The sequence below is a fragment of the Pipistrellus hanaki genome (assembly GCF_964339955.1).
Source record: "Pipistrellus hanaki genome assembly, chromosome: 5".
Taxonomy (NCBI): Eukaryota; Metazoa; Chordata; class Mammalia; order Chiroptera; family Vespertilionidae; genus Pipistrellus; species Pipistrellus hanaki.
This window is the reverse complement of record NC_140507.1, coordinates 76,493,649-76,517,314: the sequence shown is the minus strand read 5'-3', so window position 1 is coordinate 76,517,314 and position 23,666 is coordinate 76,493,649. Positions and strand designations below refer to the sequence as shown.

Here is a 23,666-nt window from a genome sequence, read left to right as displayed (position 1 = left end):
ATAAGAGTGACGTTTCTAAGGCACAAAAGGAATGAGGAGTCGGGCTTCGAAGCTGAGGCTTTGTTCAGAGACCAGGGATAATATGATACCTCCGTGAATACGAAAGATTCTCTGCGGCCCCAGCCCCCCGCCCCAGCCGAGCCTTTTTATATGCCAGCCTACGGGTCCCTGGCAGGGCCACGCCCGCCCCCTACTTCGGCCCCGTTCTAGCCAGACAAGACGGCCCCACCGTCTCCACGCGCGGCCTACTCTGGGAAAACTACAAGGCAGCCTAGAAGGACCCGGCCGCCTCCATCTTAGTTGTCTTAATGTCTGCCTGAGAACACAATATTATGTTACTTATTTTTCGTTATTTTCGCTCACCAGCAACTGAAACGAAAAATGGGGGCCTTCTAGAAAAAAAGTCTCTACAAGGTTGAATGTTTTCGGGCACACCAGGCATTCATTTGGACAGCTACACCTTCAGGGAGTCCTTCACTCCCACCGCCGCTGGTTTCGGTTAACAGACAGAAGCGGCCGCCAATGAGCTCCGCTGAGTAGCAGAAGGGGCAGGACCTAACTCTTAAAGGAGCCACGACCCGTTAGGAGACCATAGGATGATCCAGATGATGGCGGCCAGCGCGGCCCTAGCCTTGGCCCTGGGGCTCTTACTGCCATCAGTGGGGGTGAGAGGGGCCGGGCCCCCACCGATACAGGACGGCGAGTTCACATTCCTGCTGCCGGCGGGGAGAAAGCAATGTTTCTACCAGTCCGCGCCGGCCAACGCGAGCCTCGAGACCGAGTACCAGGTAGAAGGACCTGGGCCGGAGAGCAAGCGGAGCCAAGGGGAGAGGGCGTGGCCAAGCGGCTACGGCAAGGCTGGCCTTAAAGGGGAAAGGGGCGGGAGCCTGTGCGTGAGAGCGTGGGGGCGGGATCTTGGGAAGGGGACGGGCCCAGCGCGTGGGAGCGGAAGGGGTGGGAGTAATGGACGAAGGCGGGGCTAGAGGACGACAGCCTGGAGGCGGGCAGTCGGGAAGAATAGCGCCCTTCAGAGTCAGATCCCCGTGGGCGTGACCAAATTGTGGCGGATGGAAGAGGTTGGTGGGCGTGACTAGGATGCGCTATGAGAAAGGGCGTGACCTACATTTTTGGGGGGTTTGGGCAAAGGCTGAACGGGGTGGTCTCATTTGGGGCATGATCAAGTCAGGAGCATAGCCAGACTTGGCCGATGAAGTACTTCCCACGGGGGCGGGGGCGGGGGCGTTGCCAGAGAAAAGAGCCGATCCCAAAGCTGTCATATCCAGGGGGGCAGAGCCAAGGCAATAGGCGTGGCCTGAAGGACTGGTCCGGGCAGGACCTGGTTGCAGGTGTAGGTGCCATCGCTCAGGTAGGCTCTTAGTGGTCTGTATGGGTCTGCTCGGTGGTCCAGCCCTGGCCTTCTCTGGCAGGTGTTCTTGGCCTACTCCTAGCCCTCCACCTGCTCTTACCTGCCCCCCAGGTGATCGCAGGTGCTGGGCTGGATGTGGATTTCACGTTGGAGAGCCCTCAGGGTGTGCTGCTGGTCAGTGAGTCCCGCAAGGCAGATGGGGTGCACACGTGAGTTAAGTCCTGCTGCCTGCTGGGGTTCGGTTACAGCCCTGCCCCTCCCCATTGGCCTCCGGTTACCACCCTGCCTGTTTCTCAAAGTCCGGCTGGCGGCCATTCAGGGTCATGTCTGTGTGTCTGCCTATCTGCCCAGGGTAGAGCCCACAGAAGCTGGGGACTACAAGCTGTGCTTTGACAACTCCTTCAGCACAATCTCCGAGAAGCTGGTGTTCTTCGAACTCATCTTTGACAGCCTGCAGGATGATGAGGAGGTCGAAGGCTGGGCAGAGGTCGTGGAGCCTGAGGAGATGCTGGATGTCAAAATGGAGGACATCAAGGTGTGCCCTGGTTAAGCTAGGGTCACTCCTCCCAGATCTCTGGCATTGGGCTGTGTGCCTCTGCCCTCCCACCTTAGCTGGGGTCCTTGGCCTGGCCCAGCCTTTCCTACCAGTGACACCCCCAACTTAACAGTAGCAGCTAACAGCTAAAAATAGCACACTTCTAGCTGTAAACCCTGATTTTAAGGGCTTAAATAACTCATTAAATCTCCATAACCACCCTATGAATTAGGCAGCGTGCTCAAATCATCCCCAATTTTATCGAGGCACAGAATGGCTAAGTAACTGTTATAAGGTCACACAGCTAGCAACTGGCAGAACCAATATTTGAAGCTGGCTTCAGCAAACTGTGCTGTTACCCACTAGTAAATATGTTCATTTTTAAAAAATACATTCTTTACACTTATGTAAGCATTCAGTTCTCCAACAGTTTTGAGGCACTTGAGGTCTAGAGAGTTAATTAACTCCCAGCCAGTGAATGGCAGAATGAGGGTTTAGATTCAAGCAGGCAGCCTGGTCAGTCCGCTCCCAGCTCTCTCCTTCACCAACAGACTCTCACCCATTTCCCCATTTTATCAGTCTCTGCTCCCCAAAGGACAGAGGCCTGACCCTGCTCCTCCCTTGGCCCACAGGAGTCTATCGAGACCATGAGGACACGTCTGGAGCGCAGCATCCAGATGCTGACGCTGCTGCGAGCCTTTGAAGCACGTGACCGCAACCTGCAGGAGGGCAACCTGGAACGGGTCAACTTCTGGTCGGCTGTGAACGTGGCCGTGCTGCTGCTGGTGGCTGTGCTGCAGGTCTGCACGCTCAAGCGCTTCTTCCAGGACAAGCGCCCTGTGCCCACGTAGCCCTTCTCTGAAGAACGGGGAAAAGGAGTGGCAGCAGGGTGCATGTGTGTGTGACTTAGGGGGTCCCTTCATCAACGTAGTTTTCCATGGGCCTGAGGTGTGGCCCCTGTGTCTTCCCTTCCAGGCCAGAATACTGACTGTCCTGCAGGACTGGGCCATCCAGAAGGGGTAGCTCAGGGACTGCATCTGCTTCCCTGGAAATTGTGCATGGGGGGCACTGCAGCATTTGAATGCAACCCTGGGATTTTCTCGCCCCACCTGTCCCCTAAATGTGCCTTAGCCTGAGCCTTCCAGTTGCACCACTACTGCCTGGTGCAGGATGGGGTCCAGGAAGCAAACTTTTTCTTCCTTTCCCCACTGGCCCTATGAGCCAAGACATGGAGGGAGGAAGCTTGCTGCTCATGGAACCCCATGCCTTCCTTCCCCTTCTTGTTGCTCCATCTGGGGCCTGTTGCTGCTGCTGCTGAGAGCAGACCGCTCATGCCGGAGCTGGGAAGGAGACTCAGCTGCAGTGTTCTTGCCAGGACAGTCGCTTTATTGACAGGAAGAAGCCGACCCCTTGGCCCAGCAGGGGCTAGGTGTGAGGTCTGGTAACAGAATTCCAGGAGTGGGGTTTGCCAAGTCCTCCTGCCCCTCCTGCTCTCCCTGCAGGGGCCCTAGGCAGGGCTGAGGGGTAGCCTGGCCGAAGCCCATACAGGAGCCTCACAGAACAAAGGGTGGTTTGGCCTGGGGACTGGAGCCAATAAATTATGATCAGAAAATCAGAGCCTGGTGACTGGGGCTCAGGGACACCAGCCAGGACAGACCTGCCCCCAAGAGGGCAGCCAGGCAGGCGGGAGGGGTCTCTCACGAAGCTCAGAAGAAGGGTCTGGCGGGAGCCGATGGAGGTGGTCGCCTGGGCATAAGAGAAAAATCAGAAAGCAAAGTTTAACTGTGTCCCCGGCTGGGCCAGAAGGCCTGGGGCCCCAAGAGGGGGAAGAGGGGGCGTGGGGGGAAGTGCTCAGGACTTCAGGGCAAAGAGGGGGTGGAGGACCAGGATTCCCTCTCCCATCAGGGATCCGGATGCCCGCCCCAGGCCTGCGTGGCTGTAGTGGGGGGTGGGGGTGGGGGACATTTGCCTCCACTCCTGAGGTGCTATGGGTAGTAAAAGCTCTCCCCTCTGGAGCATGAATTCCTCTGGAATGAATCCTCCCAAGAGCAGCACCCCCCTGAGTAAGGTGTGGGGGAGGCTGTGGTGGAAGGGGCCGGGTCCTCATTGGAGACCTTCTTGGGGGAAGGCAAGCAGTCCACATCCTCAGCCTGAACGCCAACACGAAAGGCCCACACAGCAGCCACCAGAAGCTTCTTCCCTTTATTTTAGTTTATTAATAGGATACAGAGTGCAGGCACTTACAGTGGTCAACCCGAGAGGACAGTGAGCGCGGTCTGCTCAGAGAGTGGCCACCTGGGGCCTGCCCCATGTAGGAAGCCTGGGTAGGAGCCAAGGGGCCCCAAAGCCCCCCAACCCACTTAGCCCTCAACCCAGGCCACTCTGGGGACCCGGGAAGAGGAGGGGTGGCAGGGAGGAGGCGAGAGCGAGGCCAGCGGAGCTGAGGGTTCCAGACCTGGCAAAGGCACCTCTGGCAGCCAAGGCTGGGCCGTGCAGTTAATACGGCCAAGAAAGGAATATGTACAACGTGGGCAGGGTGGGCAGCACTGGACCGGCTCCTGGCTTGCCACTAGGAGCTCCCACTGCTGAGAAGTGGACACACTCCTTGCACCCCAGCAAGGACTAAGGGTACAGGCACCTTTGGTGCTCAGATTCCAGGAGGCCTGGTCTACTCGGGCTTTCTAGGCCTGAGAACCCCCTGGGTGAGTCCCTATTATTTCAGCCAGGATCCCTCATTCAAGATGGGCTCAGGGTCCAGTTTTCCTCCTCTGCTGCCTCAGGCCTCATCCCCCAAAGTGCAACACCCAAGTTCCCCCAGACTGAGGATCCAGGGCCCCTTCGTTCAGTGCTATGTCCAGCTGGGGATAAGGGCCAGGCCTGCCCCTGACCAGGCCAGGGTTAGGGGACTCAGGGAGCCTGGGCCGGGCATGGGGACGAGAGGGCCAGGGCGGCAGAGGGCCCAGATCAACAAAGCTCCTGCAATGAGGGTGCACAAGGAACCCTCGAGAAAATGCCCCTGCAGCCTAGTCGAGCAGGGATGGCTCGGCTGGGCGGATAATGGTGGGCCGGCTGGGCGCAGCCGGGGGTCTTCTGCTGCAAAGAGAATAGAGACAGGGAGGGGGAGATGGCAGTGAGGCTGGAAGCAGGGTGACCATGAGGACCCAGGCCCCACCACCCCCTCCCAGGTTGCTGCCCTTTACTAGGTGCTCTGAAGGGCATTGGTAGCCTGCAATCACTTGCTGTGTGACCCTGGGCACGTCCCCCACCCGCCCTGGACCTCATGCTCCTCACAGAACAAGTGGGGGGAAGAGAGCTTGGCCTCAAGGTGGGGAGAGGCAGGGCAGGGTTAAGCCCTGACTGACGTGTGTCCTCAGTAAAGAAGAAAGACCAGGGGAAGAGGCCCCGTGGGAGGGTTCCAGGCCGTGTGGCAGAGGACAGGCCTGGAGCCTTGGAGTCACAACTTTGGGCAGTTGACTTGGCCTCTAAGGGCCTCAGTTTCCCCACCAGTCAAATGAAGATGCCAGTGACCCCTCTACTCCCTGCAGGGTTTGGGCCAGTGGCTCTAGAAGTAGGCAACTAGGGGGCCAGCCTTACCTGGGCACTCCAGGGGGGATGCCGGGTGGAATCCGAGCGGGCCGAGACGGGATCTGAGGTGGGGCCAAGAAGGGGTCATTATTGGCAAACACGCTCTGGGGTATGGGCCGGGACGGGATGGGAGGCGCTGAGAAGGAGGCTGCTGGCCCCACCGGCACAGGCATCAGGGGAGGCCCTGGGGTGGGGCCCCTCACTGCTGGGGGCCTCCCTGGGGGGTGCACGCTGGACACAGGTCGCCGCTGCGGAGTGGGGCTGTGGAAGAAAGAGGGTGTGAGCTGGAAACAGTGGGCAGGAACACCAGCCATGCCCATGTAGCCACAGAAGCCAGAGGTGGGCTGGGGCTGCTGACCACAGTGCCTCCTCTGTAATGGGCTGGGACAACCTACGACTCAGGGAGAGGACATATGACTAAATGTCTGTCTGGTCCTGGACAAGGGACAGTGCAGGTCCACTGGGATTCTCTGCTCGCCCCCCAAACCTGCTAGAAATGGCCACCCCAAACCCACCTGTCCTTGGCTAAGGGTTCCTATTTCCCTGCCGGCACTGCCACAGACTTTCCCTCTCCACCTCTGTGCTTCCCCCAATCCACCCTCCATAGTTGCAAATCCTAGCAGAGCTTAGCTCTGCCCTGTAAGTCAAGATCAGATGCTTCCAGAGGCCACAAGTCCTTGCCCCACAGGCTAGCACAGGGCCGGAGCACCAGCTGCTCCCCTGCTGGATGCTGTGTCCTCTCCCTAAGTAACTGGTTCCCTGAGGTCTCCATAGAGCTGACACTTCCTATGAAATTTCCCTGACCTACCCTCTCTCCTCCCACCACTTGCCTGACTTTTTACTGATTAGGTTCCCCTGCCTGATGCTCTGAATTACCCACCCACACCAGAGTCTCATTTTCACCCACAGCTCAGGGGTGCTCAGAGGAGAGATTTGCTGGTTATGCCTCTCTGTTCCTCCAGATCCTGTTCCACCACCATTCTTGGCCGTGCTCTGTGCCTGAGGAGGCTGACCCCCTTGGCCAGTGTCACTCAGGTCTCTTCCCCTCTCTGGCTTCCATTTAGGCTGAAGCAATGGAAGGCATCAAGAGACAGTCTAGTCTTTAACCCTCTCTCTCCCAGTCCCGGCGGAGGTGGGCTAGCAGCTCCCACTGGGTGCTATACCACCCGGATTGGGCCCCTTTACCCTGCCCACTCGGGCTCGGAGGAGCTAGGAACCTGCAGGCAGACGCCTCTGCAGCCAGCGGGTGACCAGGCCTTACAGACCTGTGGTTGCTGGCGTTCTGGAGCCAGGTGTCATCAACGGGTGGAGGCACGGGTGTGGACACAGTGCTGGTGCTGATGTCCCCTATTATGTGGAGCGCTTCCTTCAGTGCGTGATACATGCGCAGCATGTCGTCTCGCCGCTGGGCCTGCTCAGCTGACTCCTCCATGAGGCTGTTCTGATCTGCCGATGAGTACAGGTAGGCCAGCAGTTCGTGGTGGATGAAGGCCTTCGTCTGGGGACAAGGATCAGAGTGGTCAGAACTTCCCACCAGCCGACCATGCACTCGGCTGACCACTGAGGCTGGCTACAAAAGCATTCACCACAATAGGAAGCGCTTTCTTTGTCTTTATCGTAAAACATGTACAATATTTATAACAGCTGAGAGGTTCAAAGGGAACCAAGAAGGAGAGAACCAAGATGGCGGTGTAATTAACGCCGGTCGGTACTAACAGCCTCCCACAACCACATCCAAATTACAACTAAAATGCAGAACAACCAACCCTCATTCAGAACCGCCTGCAATCTGGCTGAATGGAAGTCCTAAAACTAGAGAAGTAAAAAGAAAGCACATTGAGATTGGTACGAGGGCAGACAGACAATTGGATGGTGAAGGCAGGGGAGAACTAGAAGAGGTCAAAGGGGGAAAAGGGAACATGTACAATACTTACAACAATAAAGATTTAAAAAAGAAATTTTTACTGATTTCAAAGAGGAAGGGAGGGGGAAAGAGAAACATCAACAATGAGAAAGAATCACTGGCTGTCTCCTGCATGCTCCCCACTGGGGATCAAGCCCTAAGCCCTAAACATGACCTTCTGGTTCATAGGTTAGATGCTCAACCACTGAGACATACTGGTTGGGCCCATATATACTTTAAAAATATATATTGATTTCAGAGAGGAGGGGAGAGGGAGAGAGAAACATTAATGATGAGAATCACTGACTTGCTGTCTCCTGTGTGGCTCCCACTGGGGATCGAGCCTGCATCCCGGGCATGTGCCCTTGACTGGAATCGAACCTGGGACTCTTTGGTCCACAGGCCGATGCTCTATCCACTGAGCCAAACCAGCTAGGGCCCATATATGAATTTTAAGTTTCAGGCTGCAGAACCATTGATATCGTAAATTTCATCAATATATATGTGATGAAGATACCAGGGTACCCAGAAAACTTCACACTGATCATCACTGAGGAGACCAGGAAGAATGGAACAAAAGGGAAGGAATTTGGGATTTTTGCTTTAGATCCTGTCATAGTTTCAATTGTTATGGTCACAACACAAATCAAACCTGATTATGTAGCTTTCTGCGTACCTGCTGCAGAGCCAAAGGCCTGTCACGGAGATATTAGTGCGGCTGCATTTTATCAAAGACAAGCCTAAATGACTGGCTTGTGAGCCCAGGTCAGGCAGTAACGCTGAAAGCAAAGGCAGGCTGGGCTGCAAGCCATCAGGAGGCCAAGGCTGCCAACATGAGGCTAAAGTTGGGGATAGACTCAGTCTGACTCTGAATCCCAACTTCCACTTTTCTGAGTGTTGGGGCAGGTTTCTTGACTTCTGTGGGCCTCCATTTTCCTGTCTATAAAATGGGGATGGTAGGAGTCCCTCTCCTATAGTTATTGTAAGACTAAAAAGATTAAGTGCACACATGTCGTGTTAGCTTAAATTACCTGCTAAATGTAATGAACCCTGTGTGGCCTGTACCTTTCAATTTCCCAGAAGACGCTGGGAATCCTGACTTTGATATTTATTTATTTAAAATATATTATATTTATTTTTTACCGAGAGGAAGGGAGAGGGATAGAGTTAGAAATATCGATGAGAGAGAAACATCAATCAATTGCCTCCTGCATACTCCCTACTGGGTATGTGCCCACAACCAAGGTATATACCCTTGACCAGAACCAAACCTGGGACCCTTGAGTCCGCAGGCAGACACTCTATCTACTGAGCCAAACTGGACAGGGCTGAATTTGATATTTAAAAGGTAGTAACTAAATTCTTTCTTTTATATAGTGTTTAGGCCAAATCTGGTTGTGGCCACCACTGGCCCATCCCTGTGAATGAGCCCTGCAGGGTCAGACACTTACATTGTTGATCATGAGGTGCATGATGGTCTTTGGCATGAGGTCGCGGATGGACTTGTTGATGATGGCCACGTAGGAGTCTACCAGGTTGCGAATGGTCTCCACCTGGCGCTCCAGCTGTGGGTCCATGGAGAAGGTGTTCTCCTGCACTCCACCATCCTCGTTTTCTGCCTGCAGGTGGGAGAGAGGTGGTGAAGGGTGACTGAGGTGTAAGGAGAGCAGAGGGAGCCCCTTTCTTTGAAAATTGCTTACCCTGTCCCACCCACAACCAACCAACCCTCCAGGGCTGGCCCTTGATGGCCATGTCGGCATGTGGCCCTGCCTGCTCCTGGACTGAGCTGTCCAGACCTGAGGTGACCACGGCCCAAAGCGGGTTAGATCCTACTTGGGGATTGAAACCAATGTGAAGAGAGAACAAAGCAGATGGGGTCCTAGTCCCTATTCATCCCTATCCTTGGCTTCAGTTGGAGAACCTTCTGGGCCCCGAGGACAAAATCTTCCTTCTACTTCTCTGCTTCTTTGCTCAAGGGTGTGGGCTCTGTAGGTAAATGCAGCCTGGAGATGACTCATCCTATTGAGATCCTAGCCCCTTTCTCCCCAGGCGGGGTCAGCTCAGCCGGAAGTGTGCTGGCCAGGCAGGGCACGGAGCTCCTCACCTGGTCCTTCTCAGGGTAGACACCAGCTCGGAGGAAGGAGGCCTTCCAGCTGTCCACTTCCTCCTGGGACTCACAGGCCAGCTCGATCTGCCGCAGGTCCTTATACACATTCCTGTGGTGGGAAGAGAGAGAGGCACATGACTGACCTTGACTATGGGCCCAGATTGGGTGTAATGAGCTCTAGGGTCTGAGTGACTGGGGTTCAAACGTGACCCAGGCACTCACGACCAGAGACCCCAGGATGAGAGCAGCTTCTGTACCCTATCCTGTACCACAAGGCAGGCATGGCTGGGATGGCCAGGCTGCCCGAAGTCTCTGCGTGAGATTTGGGTTTGGGGTGGGGCATTGTACTGGGATGGAGCTCTGGCCAACTGGTGGTTAGTGAGTGGCGGCGGCCTGGTGAGATTTATGGGAGGAGTTGTGAAGGGAGGAGCATGCCTGGATGGCTCCTCCTCCTCTTCCCTGATGCCTGTGTCATTATTGGGCTGGCTGCAGCTGGGCAGCAGCCTTGGACAATGAGGAAGGCTGAGGGCTAAGGAGGACCTGCGCCCAGATACCTGTGGAGCTGCCCCACTTGCTCTGGATGGTAAAGTCTTAACTTGATTTATATAAAAAGTGGAACATCTATCTTATTTTTGTTACTATTATTCTGGGTTTTCTAAACTCCTAAACAATATATCAGGTAATATCTTCAACCCCTGCGCAGGGGGACACAGGGTCAGGGTGGTGGGACAGTTGCCAGTGTCACTCAGCCAGGAAAAGCTCCCCAACAGGTCCCCTCGCAGAGCCCAGATTCTCCATGTGCCCCGCCTAGGGATTCTTGGGCAGGGGAGGTAGGGGAGCCTCACACGGCTATAAAGGTTTTTGGAGCCAGCGGATGGCCAAAGTAGGTCTTAAGGGCAGTCCAGAAAAAAGGATAGAGTTTTTCTTACAGCTGGAATTGGTGTGCAGACAAGCAATGTGGTGGTGGCTGGGAGGATGTCAATCACCTGCCAGCCGGCTCAGGTGGCCCCTAGTTCCTGGATGAGGATGTGTGTGTCTCAGGGAGGGCCCTCCCCCGCCCTTCCTGAGTCGAGAAAAGTGCCTTTTCTTATGCTAATGCCTCCCAACACACTATGGGACAGATTTACTGAGGGCCTCCTGGTCCCTTCTCCATCTGCACTCACTCAGGGATCCCATACTGTCTGACTTTAAATACCATCATGGCCCTGTCCGGTCTGGCTCAGTGGATAGAGCGTTGGCCTGCAGACTGAGAGGTCCCAGGTTCGATTCCAGTCAAGGGCATGTACCTTGGTTGAGGGCACATCCCCAGTAGGGGGTGTGCAAGAGGCAGCTGGTCGATGTTTCTCATGGACATTTCTAGCTCTCTATTCCTCTCCCTTCCTCTCGGTAAAAAAAATCAATAAAAATATATTTGATAAAAATAAATCAACAAATACCACCATGCAAGCGCAATTTCCCAATTCACATCCCCTCCTGAGGCTTGTTCCTAAACGCCACACTCTTTTTTCTAAAAAAATATATTTTATTGATTTTTCACAGAGAGGAAGGGAGAGGGACGGAGAGCTAGAAACATCCATCAGCTGCCTCTTGCACACCCCCCACTGGGGATGTGCCCGCAACCAAGGTTCATGCCCTTGACCGGAATCGAACCTGGGACCTTTCCGTCTGCAGACCGATGCCCAATCCACTGAGCCAAACCGGTTTCGGCCTAAACGCCACACTCTTATATCTACCCAGTCACCTCCTAAAACCCCACAAGCGTCGTGGCTCCTGTCTCCAGCTTACCTTGCCTCCACCTCCCCATCACGGTTGCTGGCAGCTCCCTCCCTGCAGGAGCTCAGGGTCACCAGCACTGCCTTTCTCTCCATATCCACCAGAAGTCTGGCAGCTCCTCCTCTCCGTCCCTAAGCGCCAACCAGGTCCAGCCCCATCTTCTCCCACCTGGACCAGCACAGTCTCTTGGTCCAGGTGCCCTGGGCCCCCGCCACACTCCCATGTCTGTCTCCCACGGCCACGGGAGGGCGCCTGCGAGCACCTGAGTCAGGTCCCATTCCTATTTAGAACCCTCCAAGGCTCCTGCATCATTTCATCTGTCTCCGCCCAGAGGGTCCTCCCTGACTACCCATGGCATTTTTTTCAATGGGCTTTCTTTCTAGAATGTGATATGCCAGGGTAGGGACTATATTCATCAGTCCTCAGTGGGTGCTGCTGAATGACTGAAGGTCTCCACCCTGGGACCCCGTGGGCACCCACCTCTGCTCCGTGTTGAAGATGGCAAAGACGTGCTTGTTGGACATGAAGCCCTTCTCCACGTCACGGATTTTGAGGTTGTCCAAAGGCAGCATGTATTTCTTCTCTTTTTCCTGAGGGAGGAAGGGCAGGGTCAGCCTATGCTGTTTAACCGAAGACCTGAGGATGCCCAGGGCTGGGCTCTACTGCCAGGACCACTGCCAACACTCGATGCTCCTCTTTTTGGCCACATCACTCAGGTTAACTCGTCCACTACCGCTGCCCCCTGTTCACTGCCCCAGCCATGCTGGCCTCCTCCACACTCCCCGAACATCCCGGGCAAGCGCCCACCCAGGACCCTCTGCACATCTGGGACCTCTGCCAGGAACACTCCGTGTCTGCGGCTCCCTCCCTGCCCGCTTTGGGTCTTTGTGCAGAGGAGACCTTGGCAACACCTGCCCTAACCCCAACCCAACCTCCCTCAGATCCCAACTTCTTTCCCCTTGATGCTTCCCCTCACAACACAACTTTATATCTTGCTATTGACGTGGGCTGCTGTCTGTCACCGGGCTGACTCCTCAGTTCCTGGAGGGCAGGGACTCCTGTCTATTTGGTCACTGCTGACATACAGTGGATGCTCAAAGCTGGCCAGCTCTGACTCCACCCAGAATCCACTTCTCCCCTTCAGGCTGAGGGGATGAACTGTTAACTCAGCTACAGCCTCACAATGAGCCTGGAAGTGAGCTACCACTGTGCTCCCTTCTACAGAGGGGAAGGAAACAGAGGCACTGAGAAGAGCAGGCAGGGAGGCAGGGGCAGGGCTGGGATTTCAGGTGACCCAGGAGCTGGAAAGCAAGGCTTCACTGAACTGACTGATGGCTGAGCTCCAAAGCCACAGAAGTGTCCCTGGGTTCCCAAGGGCCCCATTTAGGAAGTGCCTTTGGAGAACAGCCTAGAGCCCAATGCTCCCCACCATTGTCGGCAAAGCACCTACAGGACCAGCGCATCGTTAGTTTTCACAGCAGCCATGTGTGCGCATGCACGGGCACACATTAACTGGGTTTCCACACCAGGAAACCAGAGCATGGTGTTAGGGTTCCCCGGCTCCCATGCCCACGTGACCCATATTAACTCTCAAGGACCAATGGGAAGTGCTCCTCTCTCACCTCATGACACCTCCCACCATCCCTGCCAGGGAAGCATGCTCGGAGGGAGGCTGGCTGCCCAGGGCCACTTAGGGACGTGTGCCCCCAGACTACGCTCTCTTCACCTGCTGGCCATTCACCTCCTGGCGACTTTGGAGGAGACCTGTCTCCTCACCCAGCAATTCACTGCTTTCCACCTCTCTTGTCCCTGTCTGCCAGAGACCCCAGAACAAAGCCCGACATGGCTGCCGTTTCCAAATCCAAGAGCAACCAGTGACGGAGGGGAAGGGGGCCAGGGCTGGTTAGAGTTTCAAGACTACAGACAGGGAGGCAGGAGCTGGTGGTCAGCTTGGTGCCAAGCATGGGCTGTCCTTGGATACTAGGAGCTCAGACCCCTGTGCGTCCCTGAACAAGCCACTGCCCCTCCATCAAAGGCAGACAGGAGACTTGCCCTCCTTGTCTGAGGTGAGAATTGATACTTTGTGAGAAAGTACGGATTATGTGCCAACCCATAGCCAGTGCTTACAAGACACCAGGGTTCTCTTTTGTCTGTGACTCTCATGCTCCAGGGTCAGCCTACGTAGGGTCTGGGCAGGGAGGAAGCAGACATAGCGCTTCTCCAGGTCGAGCTGCAGTGAGAGAGGCCCAGTGCCCAGGAAGATGGGACACACACACACACACACAGGCTTCAGGCTCCAGACTTGGAGCCCAAGGGGGAGAGTGAGGTAAAGTGAGGGTATACCCGTTGTCCCAGGCAGTTTGGGGGGCTTTAGAAGAGAACAGGGCAGGAGTTCCCTGACTGGAAGTTTGTGGAAAGGCCTTCACTGCCCCCGCCCTGCTGTGTCATGAGGCAGGAAGCTTCTAGTCAGCTAGCCAGGCCAAATAACTGAGTCACAGTCCTTTTGGACCCCGAGCGAGACGCCACATCTGGAACTGTTTATAGTGTGATTCCACCCAGAGCAGCAGCTGCCTTCCCGGTGCTGCCGGCGCACGTACACACGTACACACATACACACACACACTCACACTCACACACAGAGCCTGTGTGTATGTGAGTGCGTGTGTGTGTGTGTGGTGTACATGTGTGAGAGTGTGTGCGCCCGCCCCCATCCTGACCCCCAACGAAAGCGTCTCCCGCACGCAGAGGCCACGGACCCAAACCCTCCTTCCCACCCACCCCCTCCTTAGGATTTCCTGAAAACCCACAACTTTCTCCAGATGCAGCCAGCCCAGCCTTGCCACGTCAGAGAAGCTAGAGCGGACTGTCCGGGCGGAGAGGGGCGTCCGCGCCGCTCAGAGGTGCCGCAGCGCGGTGGCCCTGCCGCCGCCGGGGGGCCCAGGATGGACACCAGCCCCGCCAACCCAGTGTTCAGACTACCTGTTCAGGGGGCTCCGAATGTGTACAGTAGTCTGCACATTGGTTAGGCTGGGCTTGGGCCAGCAGCACGTCGGGACAGGGGCCCCCCAAACTTCCCGCCACCCCCACCAAGAGACAGACCTGGAGGTGAGTATTACTGCCCACCACGCTGTTCCCCACTGGGGTGGAGACCAAGATGGAAGGTTCTGGAGTCCAGAAATAGGGTTTGGGTGGGAGAGAAGGTTCCAGGGAAAGGCAGAGGGAGTCCGATGCCGGTCATAAGATTGGGGGGCCCTGGCTGAATCATCCCCCTACACCCACCTCTGGCAGTAACCACCCCTTGTTTATTTTTTAAAATAAAGAAATACAAATGTCCTGCCCCTCTCTGAGGCTTCCCTAAGGAGCCCGGCGCTGGGGGTGGCCACCGTGTGTGACTCTGAGGGTCCCGGCTGGAATCCTAACCCCGGCGGAGGCACAGGATTTCACTCCCGCCCCTCCCGATCGGAGCGGCTTTGTGTCTGGGGCAAACACAAGGCCCCTTTCACAGGCCTGCTGGTTCTCATTACCACCGGCGGGCATTTGACCCTCCTCCCAACACTTCCCCTGCCTCTGGTCTGGGGCCCCAGGGAGAGTCTGGGGCTCCTGCTTTCAACCCCCACGCAAACGAAGTTCAAGAAGAGAATCTCTGAAAATTGGACTTGCAATGGTGCCGAGCGGTGAACCGGGTTAGGGGTTGGGCTCAGAAGCCCCTTTATAACTGCCTTAGGCCGGCATCAGGCCCTGGCACCCCCAACCCAAAGGCGGGGACCAGCCCTGAGCTTGCCTGACAGCTGCCGAACCACAGAGCAGGCTGAGCTTCAGACTATGGGGGCGGAGAGGGGAAAAATGTGAAAGCGACACCCCACCCCTCACCCAGCCGTTTTAAAGAGCTGATGTGGCCACCAGGGTTCCTTGAGGAATGCCTGGTCTCACCCTCCTCCCACATCCAAACCCTATGAAGCTGTGGGGTCCGGAACAACCCCCCACCTTTGTTTAAAAACAGCCACCCAGACAGGGTCCCTCCCTCCAGGAGACCCAGAGCTCCTGAGGTTTCCAGAACATTCCAGGGTGAGTGTCTGGACTGTGGAGTAGGATGATTTCACCCCAAACACGCCCCCTTGGAGGAATCCACATCCGGCCGGGGCTGTGGGGCAGTGGTCCAGGCCGGGGCTGAGGTGTCTCTCAGGTCAGGAACTTGTGCCCTTTACCCACCCGTGGGGCCCCTTCTCTGCTCTGTGACGGGGCCAGTCACACAGCTGGAGGCTGCCTCCTCACTGACAAAGTGTGAGGACTCCCTGAGGAGGATCCTCTCCGCGTGTGGCCTCAGTGGGCGACATAAATAAGAGCCACTCACCCAGGAGCCCCAACCGAGCTCTACCTGCCTCTTCTCTGGACCTGGGTGGAAACATGCAGTTTGGCCCAGGCCTGGCTGTCTGGGAATGGGGTCGTCTGCCAATGGGGCCGTTTCTAAAGGGCAGGCTCCAGGGCTAACTTCTCCTCTGAGGGCACCTGGGCTGGGCTGGGGGCTATGCCATCCAGATAAGCAGGACACACAGTGGCTATATAACTAGAATCTGGTCAGGAACATGTACGTGAGCAGTGTGATGCGTGCACATTCTCCGTTAGGCCCTTATTTCCCTTGCTGGGGCTGCTGGAGGCCATGTGGTGATGGGCGGGGGCGGGGGACCCTGGTGGCCACATCAGCTCTTTAAAATGGCTGGGTGAGGGGTGGGGTCGCTTTTGCATTTCCCCATCTTGGACAGTGAGGGGAGTCCTGTGTTAAAGCAGCAACTAGAAAAGAGAAGCCTAGTCCCGGTCAGCCTGCAGCACAGAGCCACCGAATTCACCAGGGACACGTACGAGAAGCAGACTTCTGTTTCGGTAAGTGCCTTCATTTGGGGCCTGCCACAGATACACAACACTGCCCTGGCCAACAGGGAGAGCCTGTGGGTCTCTCAGAAGGCAACCCAGAAAAATGACAGACACAGCGCTCCTGGCTGGAGACCCCTTGGCCCTGGACAGTGGCAACAGGACCCATAGGAGTGGCTTCACTCCCAGGCCACTAAGCCAGTTATGTTGTTCCATTAGGATAATAAGTAAAGAAATGGGCCACTCAGGATGGGAAAATGGGCTGAAGCACAGACAGAGGATGGTCCTGAACAGCAGTGCCTCCCTCTCGCCCCCCTTCTCCCCTCCGCTCGCCAGCCCCTGCTCCCCTGTTCATGGAGACAGCAGCTCAAACAGCATACAATACTGCTCCCTGAAGTGCTCCCAACAGTTCCTGGTGCTATTCCATGAGGCCTCCCTCTGTCCTGATCAGGACAAGAATGTGTGTAATGTTCTAAAGACGACACTATGGCTCAGCAGGTAAGGACCATCCTTTCCACTTCACAGATGAGGAAACTGAGGCCTAGAGAGGCGAAGGGCTTGGTTGAGCCCATATAGGTTGTATCCCATGGAATCCCAATACCTAGCAGCCTGGCTGTAAGCCTGAGTCCCTGGTCCCAGCTGTGTTCCCCCTGCGAGCCAGAACTTCCCCTTGCTATGCCTTTGGAGGCTGGGGTCTGTTTCCAGCCCACCAGGGGCTCCCTCCCCCATCTTCCTTTCCTCCACAGGGACAATGGGGGCTGGGATACAACGTGTGAAGCCTGGGACACCCTCCAGCCTTGGCTGTTACCATCCTAATGGTGACCTCTGAGGCACAATGGTACTCAGGAAACATTTCTTGAATGAACAAGTCAGTGAATGAGTAAACAAATGAATGAATAAGTGAGTGACAAGTGAGGGGCCACCATTCTTGCCCTTTGGCTCCAGCTCTGCCAGTCACTCACCTCCTCATCCTTGTACCAGGACAGAGATTCGGCCGTCAGCACAAACCAATACTCCTTGGAGCCGCCCTTCATGAGGCTGATGTTGTTGATGGTCAGCCAGCCCTTGCGAATCACCTGGAGAGAAGGACACAGCTCAGTGGAGGACCCACCGCCCAGCCCAGCCCACCCCCAGCACAACAGCCAGAGCCCTTGCCCCCAGCAAGACAGGAAGCCAGGGACCAAGACAGAGATGTCTCCAACCCAAAGACAGCCAACCTGCCCTGACTGGGTAGCTCAGGTGGTTAGAGCATCAGCCCAATACACCAAGGCTGTGGATTCGATCCCCAGTCAGGACACATGAAAGAATCTACTGCCCTAGCCGGCTCAGCTCAGTGGGTAGAGCATCGGCCATTGGACTCAGGGTCCCAGTTTGATTCCAGTCAAGGGCACATGCCCGAGCCTGATCCCCAGTAGGGGGTGTGTAGGGGGCAGCCAATCAATGATTCTCTCTCATCACTGATGTTTCTCTCTCTCTCTCTCCTTCTCTCCCTCCCTCTCCTTTCCTGTCTGAAATCAATAAAAATATATTTAAAAAAAATAAATCTACCAGTGAGGCCCTGTCTGGGTAGCTCAGTTGGCTAGAGTAATATCTCAATATGCCAAGGTTGTGGGTTCGATCCCTGCCCATGGCACATACAAGAATCAACCAATTAATGCATAAATAAGTGGAACAATAAATCAATAATATTTCTCTCTCCCTCTCTTTCAAATCGATTTTTAAAAAAATATTAAAAAATCAAATAGCCCAGCTGGTGTGGCTCAGTGGTTGAGTGTCCAACCATGAACCAGGAGGTCATGGTTTGATTTCTAGTCAAGGTATGATCCCCAGTAGGGGACATTCAGGAGGAAGCTGATCCATGATTCTCTCATAGATGTTTCTAGCTCTCCCGCCCATTTCCTCTCTCTGAACTCAATAAATACATATTTTAAAAAACCAATCAGTCAATACATAAATAAGTGGAACAAAAACTGATATCTCTCCCTTCCTCTTTAAAATTAATTAATAAATAAAAATTTATATATATATATGTATATATATAAAACAGCCAACCCAACTTCATCTTGCCCCAAGCACTTTCCACTGGAAACCCATTGGGGCATGTGTGGACAGTCACTGATTCATTCACATGCCGGGGGTTAGGATGAGTTAGTACAGGTGGCAAAAGGTACGCCTGCTGAAAGGGGCCCAGAGGAGGGATCCAGGCTTGTGTGTGCAGCCACACAGAATGTGACAGTGGGTGAATCGTAATTATCTTAATGAGACATGAGCATGAGGGATGCCCCCCATCCCCTCAGGAAGGTCAATGGAGGACTGGAGGAGTCATCCCCACAATGAAAGTTGTATTTTTCCTTTCAGGAGCCAGAGGCTCAACTCAGCCTTGACTGCTGTCTGCTTTGTTGGCTCATCTGACAGCAAACCAGGACAGGTGCTCAGCGGGCACAGGTACCTGCTTTGACAGCCCCCATCCTGGGGCTCCGTTTCAGGGCACGAGGGTGAAGGGATGCCTTCATCCAGAGCCCTGGGCGCATTGGTCTGAGCCCAGGGGGCCTGCAGGGAATATGCCCGCCATCCCACTTTTCTCTGTCTGACACATCGGGCTGAGAGACCTCCTGGATGGGGGTCATCAGGCAGTGGCTGTCATTTGAGTGAGAGGCAGAACCCAGGCTGGTGCAGGGGACTCACCTGTCAGGCAGCCTGGGGGGCAATGCTCTCATGTTCCCTGGGCCATGGAGGCATGTGTGGGCCAGAGCCCCCCACCAACCTAGAATGGGGACCCCAGGGCAGCGGGAAGCATGTGGAGGCACAGGCAGGGCTGCCTGGGGCCAAGGCAGCAACAGACTATGCCTACCTGCAGAGAGTAGGCTGCAAGCGGCCACAAATAGCTGAGAAGAGCCGGTGGTGGGACTCCAGATTGGGCTGGGGCAGGAGAACCCTACATGGGACTTGGGAGTGCTTCTGGGGCCCATGTAACTTCCTAGTGGGTGTGTATCAGGATGGGCTGCATTCTGCCTATCCTGACCTGACCCCAGGCTTACAGAATCTTATCAGGGAGACCAACCCCCAACCCCTACTCCTCTTGGGGCTAGACTTAGGCTCTGAGCCTCGGAACTTAAAGATGGAGGTGGCCACAGAGCACTCAGAGGTGGCCACAGAGCACTCAAGAGACCCCTGCATCATGCAGAAGCCCCTGCCCAGGCTGGAGATGGCATGATGGCCGGAAGCCTTTGTTAAGACCAAGGGCACAGAATTCTCCCTCCCTTGGATGACAAGACAGCATTTTGGAATCTTTTGGCCATCAGGAAGCAGGCAGTGACCTCTAACACCTGCCCAGCCACAGGCTGCCTGGCTGGTAAAGGGGCAGAGGCCATCAGCTCCAACAAGGTCATGGTATCCTCCTTCGCAGCAGGATGACCAACTCACCCCAGTTTAGCACTAAAAGTCTCGAGTCCCAGGTAAAGCAGGAAAGTAGGTCACACTGAGGGCAAGGCTGGTCTCTAGACTCATGCCCAAGGCCTTCCTGCTTTGGGACCCGGGAAGCAGCCCCTGTATCTGGCCACCACACCCAGCTCCCAAGCTTGGGGGCTCTGCTCATGCCTGGTCCTCTGCTCCCCAGGGGTGAGTAGGGCCTGCCCTGGGTTAGTCCAGGCCCACAGAGTGAATGTTTCAGTCAATGATTGACAGCTGAGGGAGAAAGAGGGGGATGGAAAGACAGGCTGTCAGTGTTCCCCAGATAAATCCTCTCATGAGGCCTTTGCACTCATGGGCCCAGCCTGTGCATCAACCACCCTTTGGTGGCCTCACTTGCCTACAGGCCATGTGGCATGAGATGGGGGTCCCCCCAAGAATGGTACATGAGTCTCAGGGCAGGAGGCTGCTAATCAGACCTGTAGAAGCCCCCGAGGTCCCTTCTCCCTCAAGCCATCCAGAGAGCTGCCTTCATGTGAATCCAACTGGGGTTAGAAACAGAACCCCACCATGGAAAGATGCAAGCTGTGGGTGGCAGACACAGGCGCTGAGCCAAAAGAAAAAGGAGTACCTGGGCCCCCTCATCCAAAAGCCAGATTTGTGCCCAGGGGGACTGGGCTTAAAACAATGGGGGATGGGAGCAGGCCGGGCAGGACAGACAGAAGAGGCAGGTGGGGCTCCAGGGTACACAGCAATAGGCATGCCAGGGTGGAAGAAAGGACCACAGGGATAGCATGGGCAGCAGGCAAGAAGCGACACAGCTGGTGCCCACCAGCAGGGTCGGCCAGCCTCCTCCCAGTTGAGGGACCCAGCCTCAGTTGCCCAGGTAGGGACAGCATCCACAGCTGGGAGACCTGGGGACCAGCCATGCACACAGCAGGGCTGGCTTTGTGAATAGGGGTCTGGAATCCAGCAGGAAAAGAATGACTAAACCTCTCAGGGTGTGGAAAGAAGCAGGCCCCTGGACTGTTTAGAGGCAAGAAATCATTCAAGTTCCAAAGGGGTTGGAGGTGATGTGGGAATCAGGAGCCAAAGAAACTCCATTTTTCTTGCTCCCTCCGCCCCCAAGCTCTGGCTCTTTCTGTATCTTCTGAGAGAATTCAAGGCCCTGGGCACAGTGAGGCCCTGGCACAGGATCAGCTCAGCTACTGGAAAGACCTTGGGGTCGAAGACCCATGCTAGAGGGCAGTGGGACCCAGTACCTCAGTGGCTGGTGGTGGGAAACCATACCGGAGAAGGAGGCTGTTGTTAGGGCTGGGGGCCCAGGCCTTGCTCTCCAAGGTGGAGAGCTGGGGCTGAGCCAGTTGCCCAGAGGCAGGCACCTTGAAAAAAGCTCAACTCTCAGACTTAAGCAGCACCTGCTACCTGGTGGGCTGGGCCACACAAGGAGAGGAAGTGTAACAACAGGGATGGCAAATACCACTTATGGGGGGCCACACCCATCAACGAGTAGGAGCTGCCTGAAGTGCTGTGGTAAGAATTCTAGGTGCCATGGGAAAGAATGCTAGGATTGACAAGTGATGCCTGCCACAGGCAAAGGATAAGAGCTTAATCTATTGTGTATCTGCCATGGAGGCAGGATAGTGGCAGCATTCAAGAGTGAGTTCCCTGGTCCATTAGTCATGCCTGTCATGAACTGTGTCACATACAAAGCTATCATCTGGGAAATAAATTCCCCAGCCAATTAGTCATATCTGCCATAGAATGGGGAGTGGTGGCATGCTTAGGAAAGAGTGCCAGGAATGGTTAGCAGGGTCTTCCATGGGCACATGACAGGGGAGAGGCATGGGGGAAAGGATGCTAGATCAATTAGTAATGCCTGCCATGAGCACAGGAAGGGGAAATTTTCCCCTCAATGATGTCTGTACTGGGGACAAAATGGCGGCAGTGGCAAGTTCCAGCAGAGCTTGAGCAAAACCTTCTGAGAAGGATGTGATAGAGGGAAGGGAGGGAGGGGAATTAGTCAAGTATTTGCCATCTCTGACCTACAGGAAACCAGGTCCACATGTTAGGAATGGGCTGGAAGGGGGCCTTCCACCAGGCAGTGGTCAGGTTAGTCTGTGTAAGTCCGCTTATGCCCAGGGCAACACGACATTAGACATAGGCTGTGAGTAGGTTAGCTTCATTGTTAGTAGTTTTTTTTTATTTTGAGGGGAAGGGAATGTTAAGCAGTGGGGGGTGTCCACCACCACGACATTCTCTAATGTTTGCTACCACACTAAGTGGGTACTTACCAAGATCTCCCCCTTTGAAAATGCAAAGTTAGGTAAATCAAAGAAGAGCAGGCAGAGAAAAAGAGACGCAAGGGACATGAGGGGACAGAGAAAAAGCAGGAAAGGCACACAAATGGGAAGAGAGAAGAGCAGAGGAAAAAAAAAAACAGCAAAAGAAAAAAAATTACATGCTATTAATTATATTCATGGTGTTAATATTTAATTCATTATCATCTCCTGAAACAAAAAAGCAACAACATACGTATCAACAAGCACAAAAAAAAATCATGCAGTGGTTACACCCTTTTCCAGAGGGTTCGATCATCGTGCAAGATAAACAGCAGAGTCCCCACCCTCATCCCTGAGTGATATGGAGAAGCAGGGGACACGGGCAGAAAGATGACGATTTTCTCAAAAAACCCAAAAAACGAATAGTGGTAAATATAAAGCTGTTCTTATTTCATGGCGTCTGGCTGGGGTACATCATCAAGGTAGAAAACCCTGCGTGTGACTTAGTTTTTCCACGGGTGGGGAATTCATTTTCACAATGCAGCCTCCCATAGGCTCCTAGTCCTTGGGGCCGAGAACCCAATGTGGCCACAGACACCATTGGTGGTTGTGCTGCCCTGAGGGTCAAGTTCTAACCATGGCCTTGGATGTTCAGACAGGGACTCATGGATGTATAAAATCTGCCTTGGCCCTGCCAGAGCTCTGGCTCTCAGACCAGTTTCCCGAAGCATCAAAACCTAAGTGGACGTAAGAGGCTGCAGGGTGAGGATCTGGTGGGGCATGCACACACCAGGTGCCACTGCAAGGCTCAGTGGTCCCCCAGTGCCCTCCCGCTCCCGCCCCCTCCCCTGAGGGTGGAGCTGTGGGCCCTAGAAGGGTGGTTACCTGATTGGGAATGGCTCTCTTCTTGTTCAGCTGTGTGCTCCTCTGCTGGGCACTGAAACCAAAGCACAGAGAGGCTCATGCAGGTGAGAAGCTGGGAGGGACAGGGTGCAAGAGGCCTCATGGCCCAGGTGGGGTTCTTTACCACATGAGGGGGCCAGTGACCAGTTAAAGGCAGAGTCAGAGAGGAACTGCCCTGCACACACAGGGCTGCCTAAGGGAAAGGGCTCAGGTCCGCGGAAGGAGGAAATGTATGGAGTTAAACTGAGGCTTCTAGGGCCTGATCTCTGTCACTCCTAAGAGCACCAGCTGTTTCCAAAGTGACTGGGTACTGGAGCCTCCAAGAATGAGCATGAGGAGGCTGAATTCCCATGTGGCTCAAAGTCAGCCATGATGGCTTCAGAGTAATCTGAATGCTTAGGGGTCAAAAATCGGAGGCTTGCTCCCGCTCTCAATTCTTACCCCTACCCCTAGCAGTAAGTCCTAAGTAGCTCTGACCACAGTGTTATCAGACCTGGGAGATCAGACCATGGGGCAGCTGCTTATCAATGAACATCACTCATCTTGGATGGCTCCTGCCCCAAACCAGAGGACAGTCAAGGTCCCTTATTTATCTACAGTCCCAGATAGCTTTTCTTAATCTACCCTGTTTCCTGGCTAGTGCATGCTAGGAAATGAGGAGTGCAGCTGAAGGTCACATATCTCGCACCTACTTAGCTCACTTGTTTGTCCTAATGTCATATCTTATCGTATTGCTTTAGCTGGAATTTTCAGAACAGTATGAAAAGGCAAACCATCCTGTTTCATTCTTTTACTCACTGCCTCTGGGGTTTTACATTAAAGTTCAAGTTGGCTGTTGGATAAATTGAGTGTGTGTGTGTGTGTGTGTGTGTGTGTGTGTGTACACAAAAAGGGAATAAGTTTCTGTTCCCTGATAAGAAAAAATTAAAATATTAAGA

The 23,666-nt window shown here is 54.7% G+C and overlaps 2 protein-coding genes and 1 long non-coding RNA gene across 13 annotated transcripts in view; 2 read left to right on the top strand and 1 right to left on the bottom strand.

The window, feature by feature from the left end:
• Nucleotides 1-529: 529 nt before the first annotated feature.
• On the top strand, nucleotides 530-3,516 carry TMED1 (transmembrane p24 trafficking protein 1). Its single transcript, XM_084885749.1, has 4 exons — nucleotides 530-788; nucleotides 1,478-1,575; nucleotides 1,718-1,901; nucleotides 2,534-3,516. The coding sequence occupies exons 1-4, from the start codon at nucleotides 597-599 to the stop codon at nucleotides 2,750-2,752; spliced, it is 693 nt and encodes a 230-aa protein (XP_084741875.1). The 5' UTR covers nucleotides 530-596; the 3' UTR covers nucleotides 2,753-3,516.
• The window catches only part of DNM2 (dynamin 2), an 86,299-nt gene continuing 65,897 nt past the window's right edge, over nucleotides 3,265-23,666 (bottom strand). For 2 of the 11 annotated variants that reach the window (XM_084885684.1, XM_084885683.1), the window contains exons 13-21: nucleotides 22,711-22,762; nucleotides 21,838-21,849; nucleotides 17,098-17,211; nucleotides 11,750-11,859; nucleotides 9,494-9,605; nucleotides 8,841-9,008; nucleotides 6,752-6,984; nucleotides 5,496-5,747; nucleotides 3,265-3,647 (exon numbers count right to left, since the gene is read on the bottom strand). In XM_084885684.1, coding sequence (XP_084741810.1) covers nucleotides 3,608-3,647; nucleotides 5,496-5,747; nucleotides 6,752-6,984; nucleotides 8,841-9,008; nucleotides 9,494-9,605; nucleotides 11,750-11,859; nucleotides 17,098-17,211; nucleotides 21,838-21,849; nucleotides 22,711-22,762 — 1,093 coding nt within the window. In that variant the 3' untranslated portion in view covers nucleotides 3,265-3,607. Of the gene's footprint in view, nucleotides 3,648-4,084; nucleotides 4,995-5,495; nucleotides 5,748-6,751; nucleotides 6,985-8,840; nucleotides 9,009-9,493; nucleotides 9,606-11,749; nucleotides 11,860-17,097; nucleotides 17,212-21,837; nucleotides 21,850-22,710; nucleotides 22,763-23,666 lie in introns of those variants that run through there. The other 9 variants (XM_084885679.1, XM_084885678.1, XM_084885677.1 and 6 more) reach the window with 5 other exon arrangements.
• LOC311623565 lies at nucleotides 16,373-17,240 on the top strand. The gene is made up of 3 exons (XR_014795162.1): nucleotides 16,373-16,531; nucleotides 16,566-16,633; nucleotides 17,117-17,240. It is a non-coding gene; the product is annotated as an uncharacterized lncRNA (long non-coding RNA).

What these genes read in the sequence shown, in the direction of transcription:
- TMED1 (XM_084885749.1), top strand. Translation starts at nt 597, where the DNA reads ATGATCCAGATGATGGCGGCCAGCGCGGCCCTAGCCTTGGCCCTGGGG. An exon ending in GCCTCGAGACCGAGTACCAG is followed by an intron (nt 789 to 1,477) that starts GTAGAAGGACCT and finishes CCTGCCCCCCAG; the next exon opens with GTGATCGCAGGTGCTGGGCT. An exon ending in TCAAAATGGAGGACATCAAG is followed by an intron (nt 1,902 to 2,533) that starts GTGTGCCCTGGT and finishes CTTGGCCCACAG; the next exon opens with GAGTCTATCGAGACCATGAG.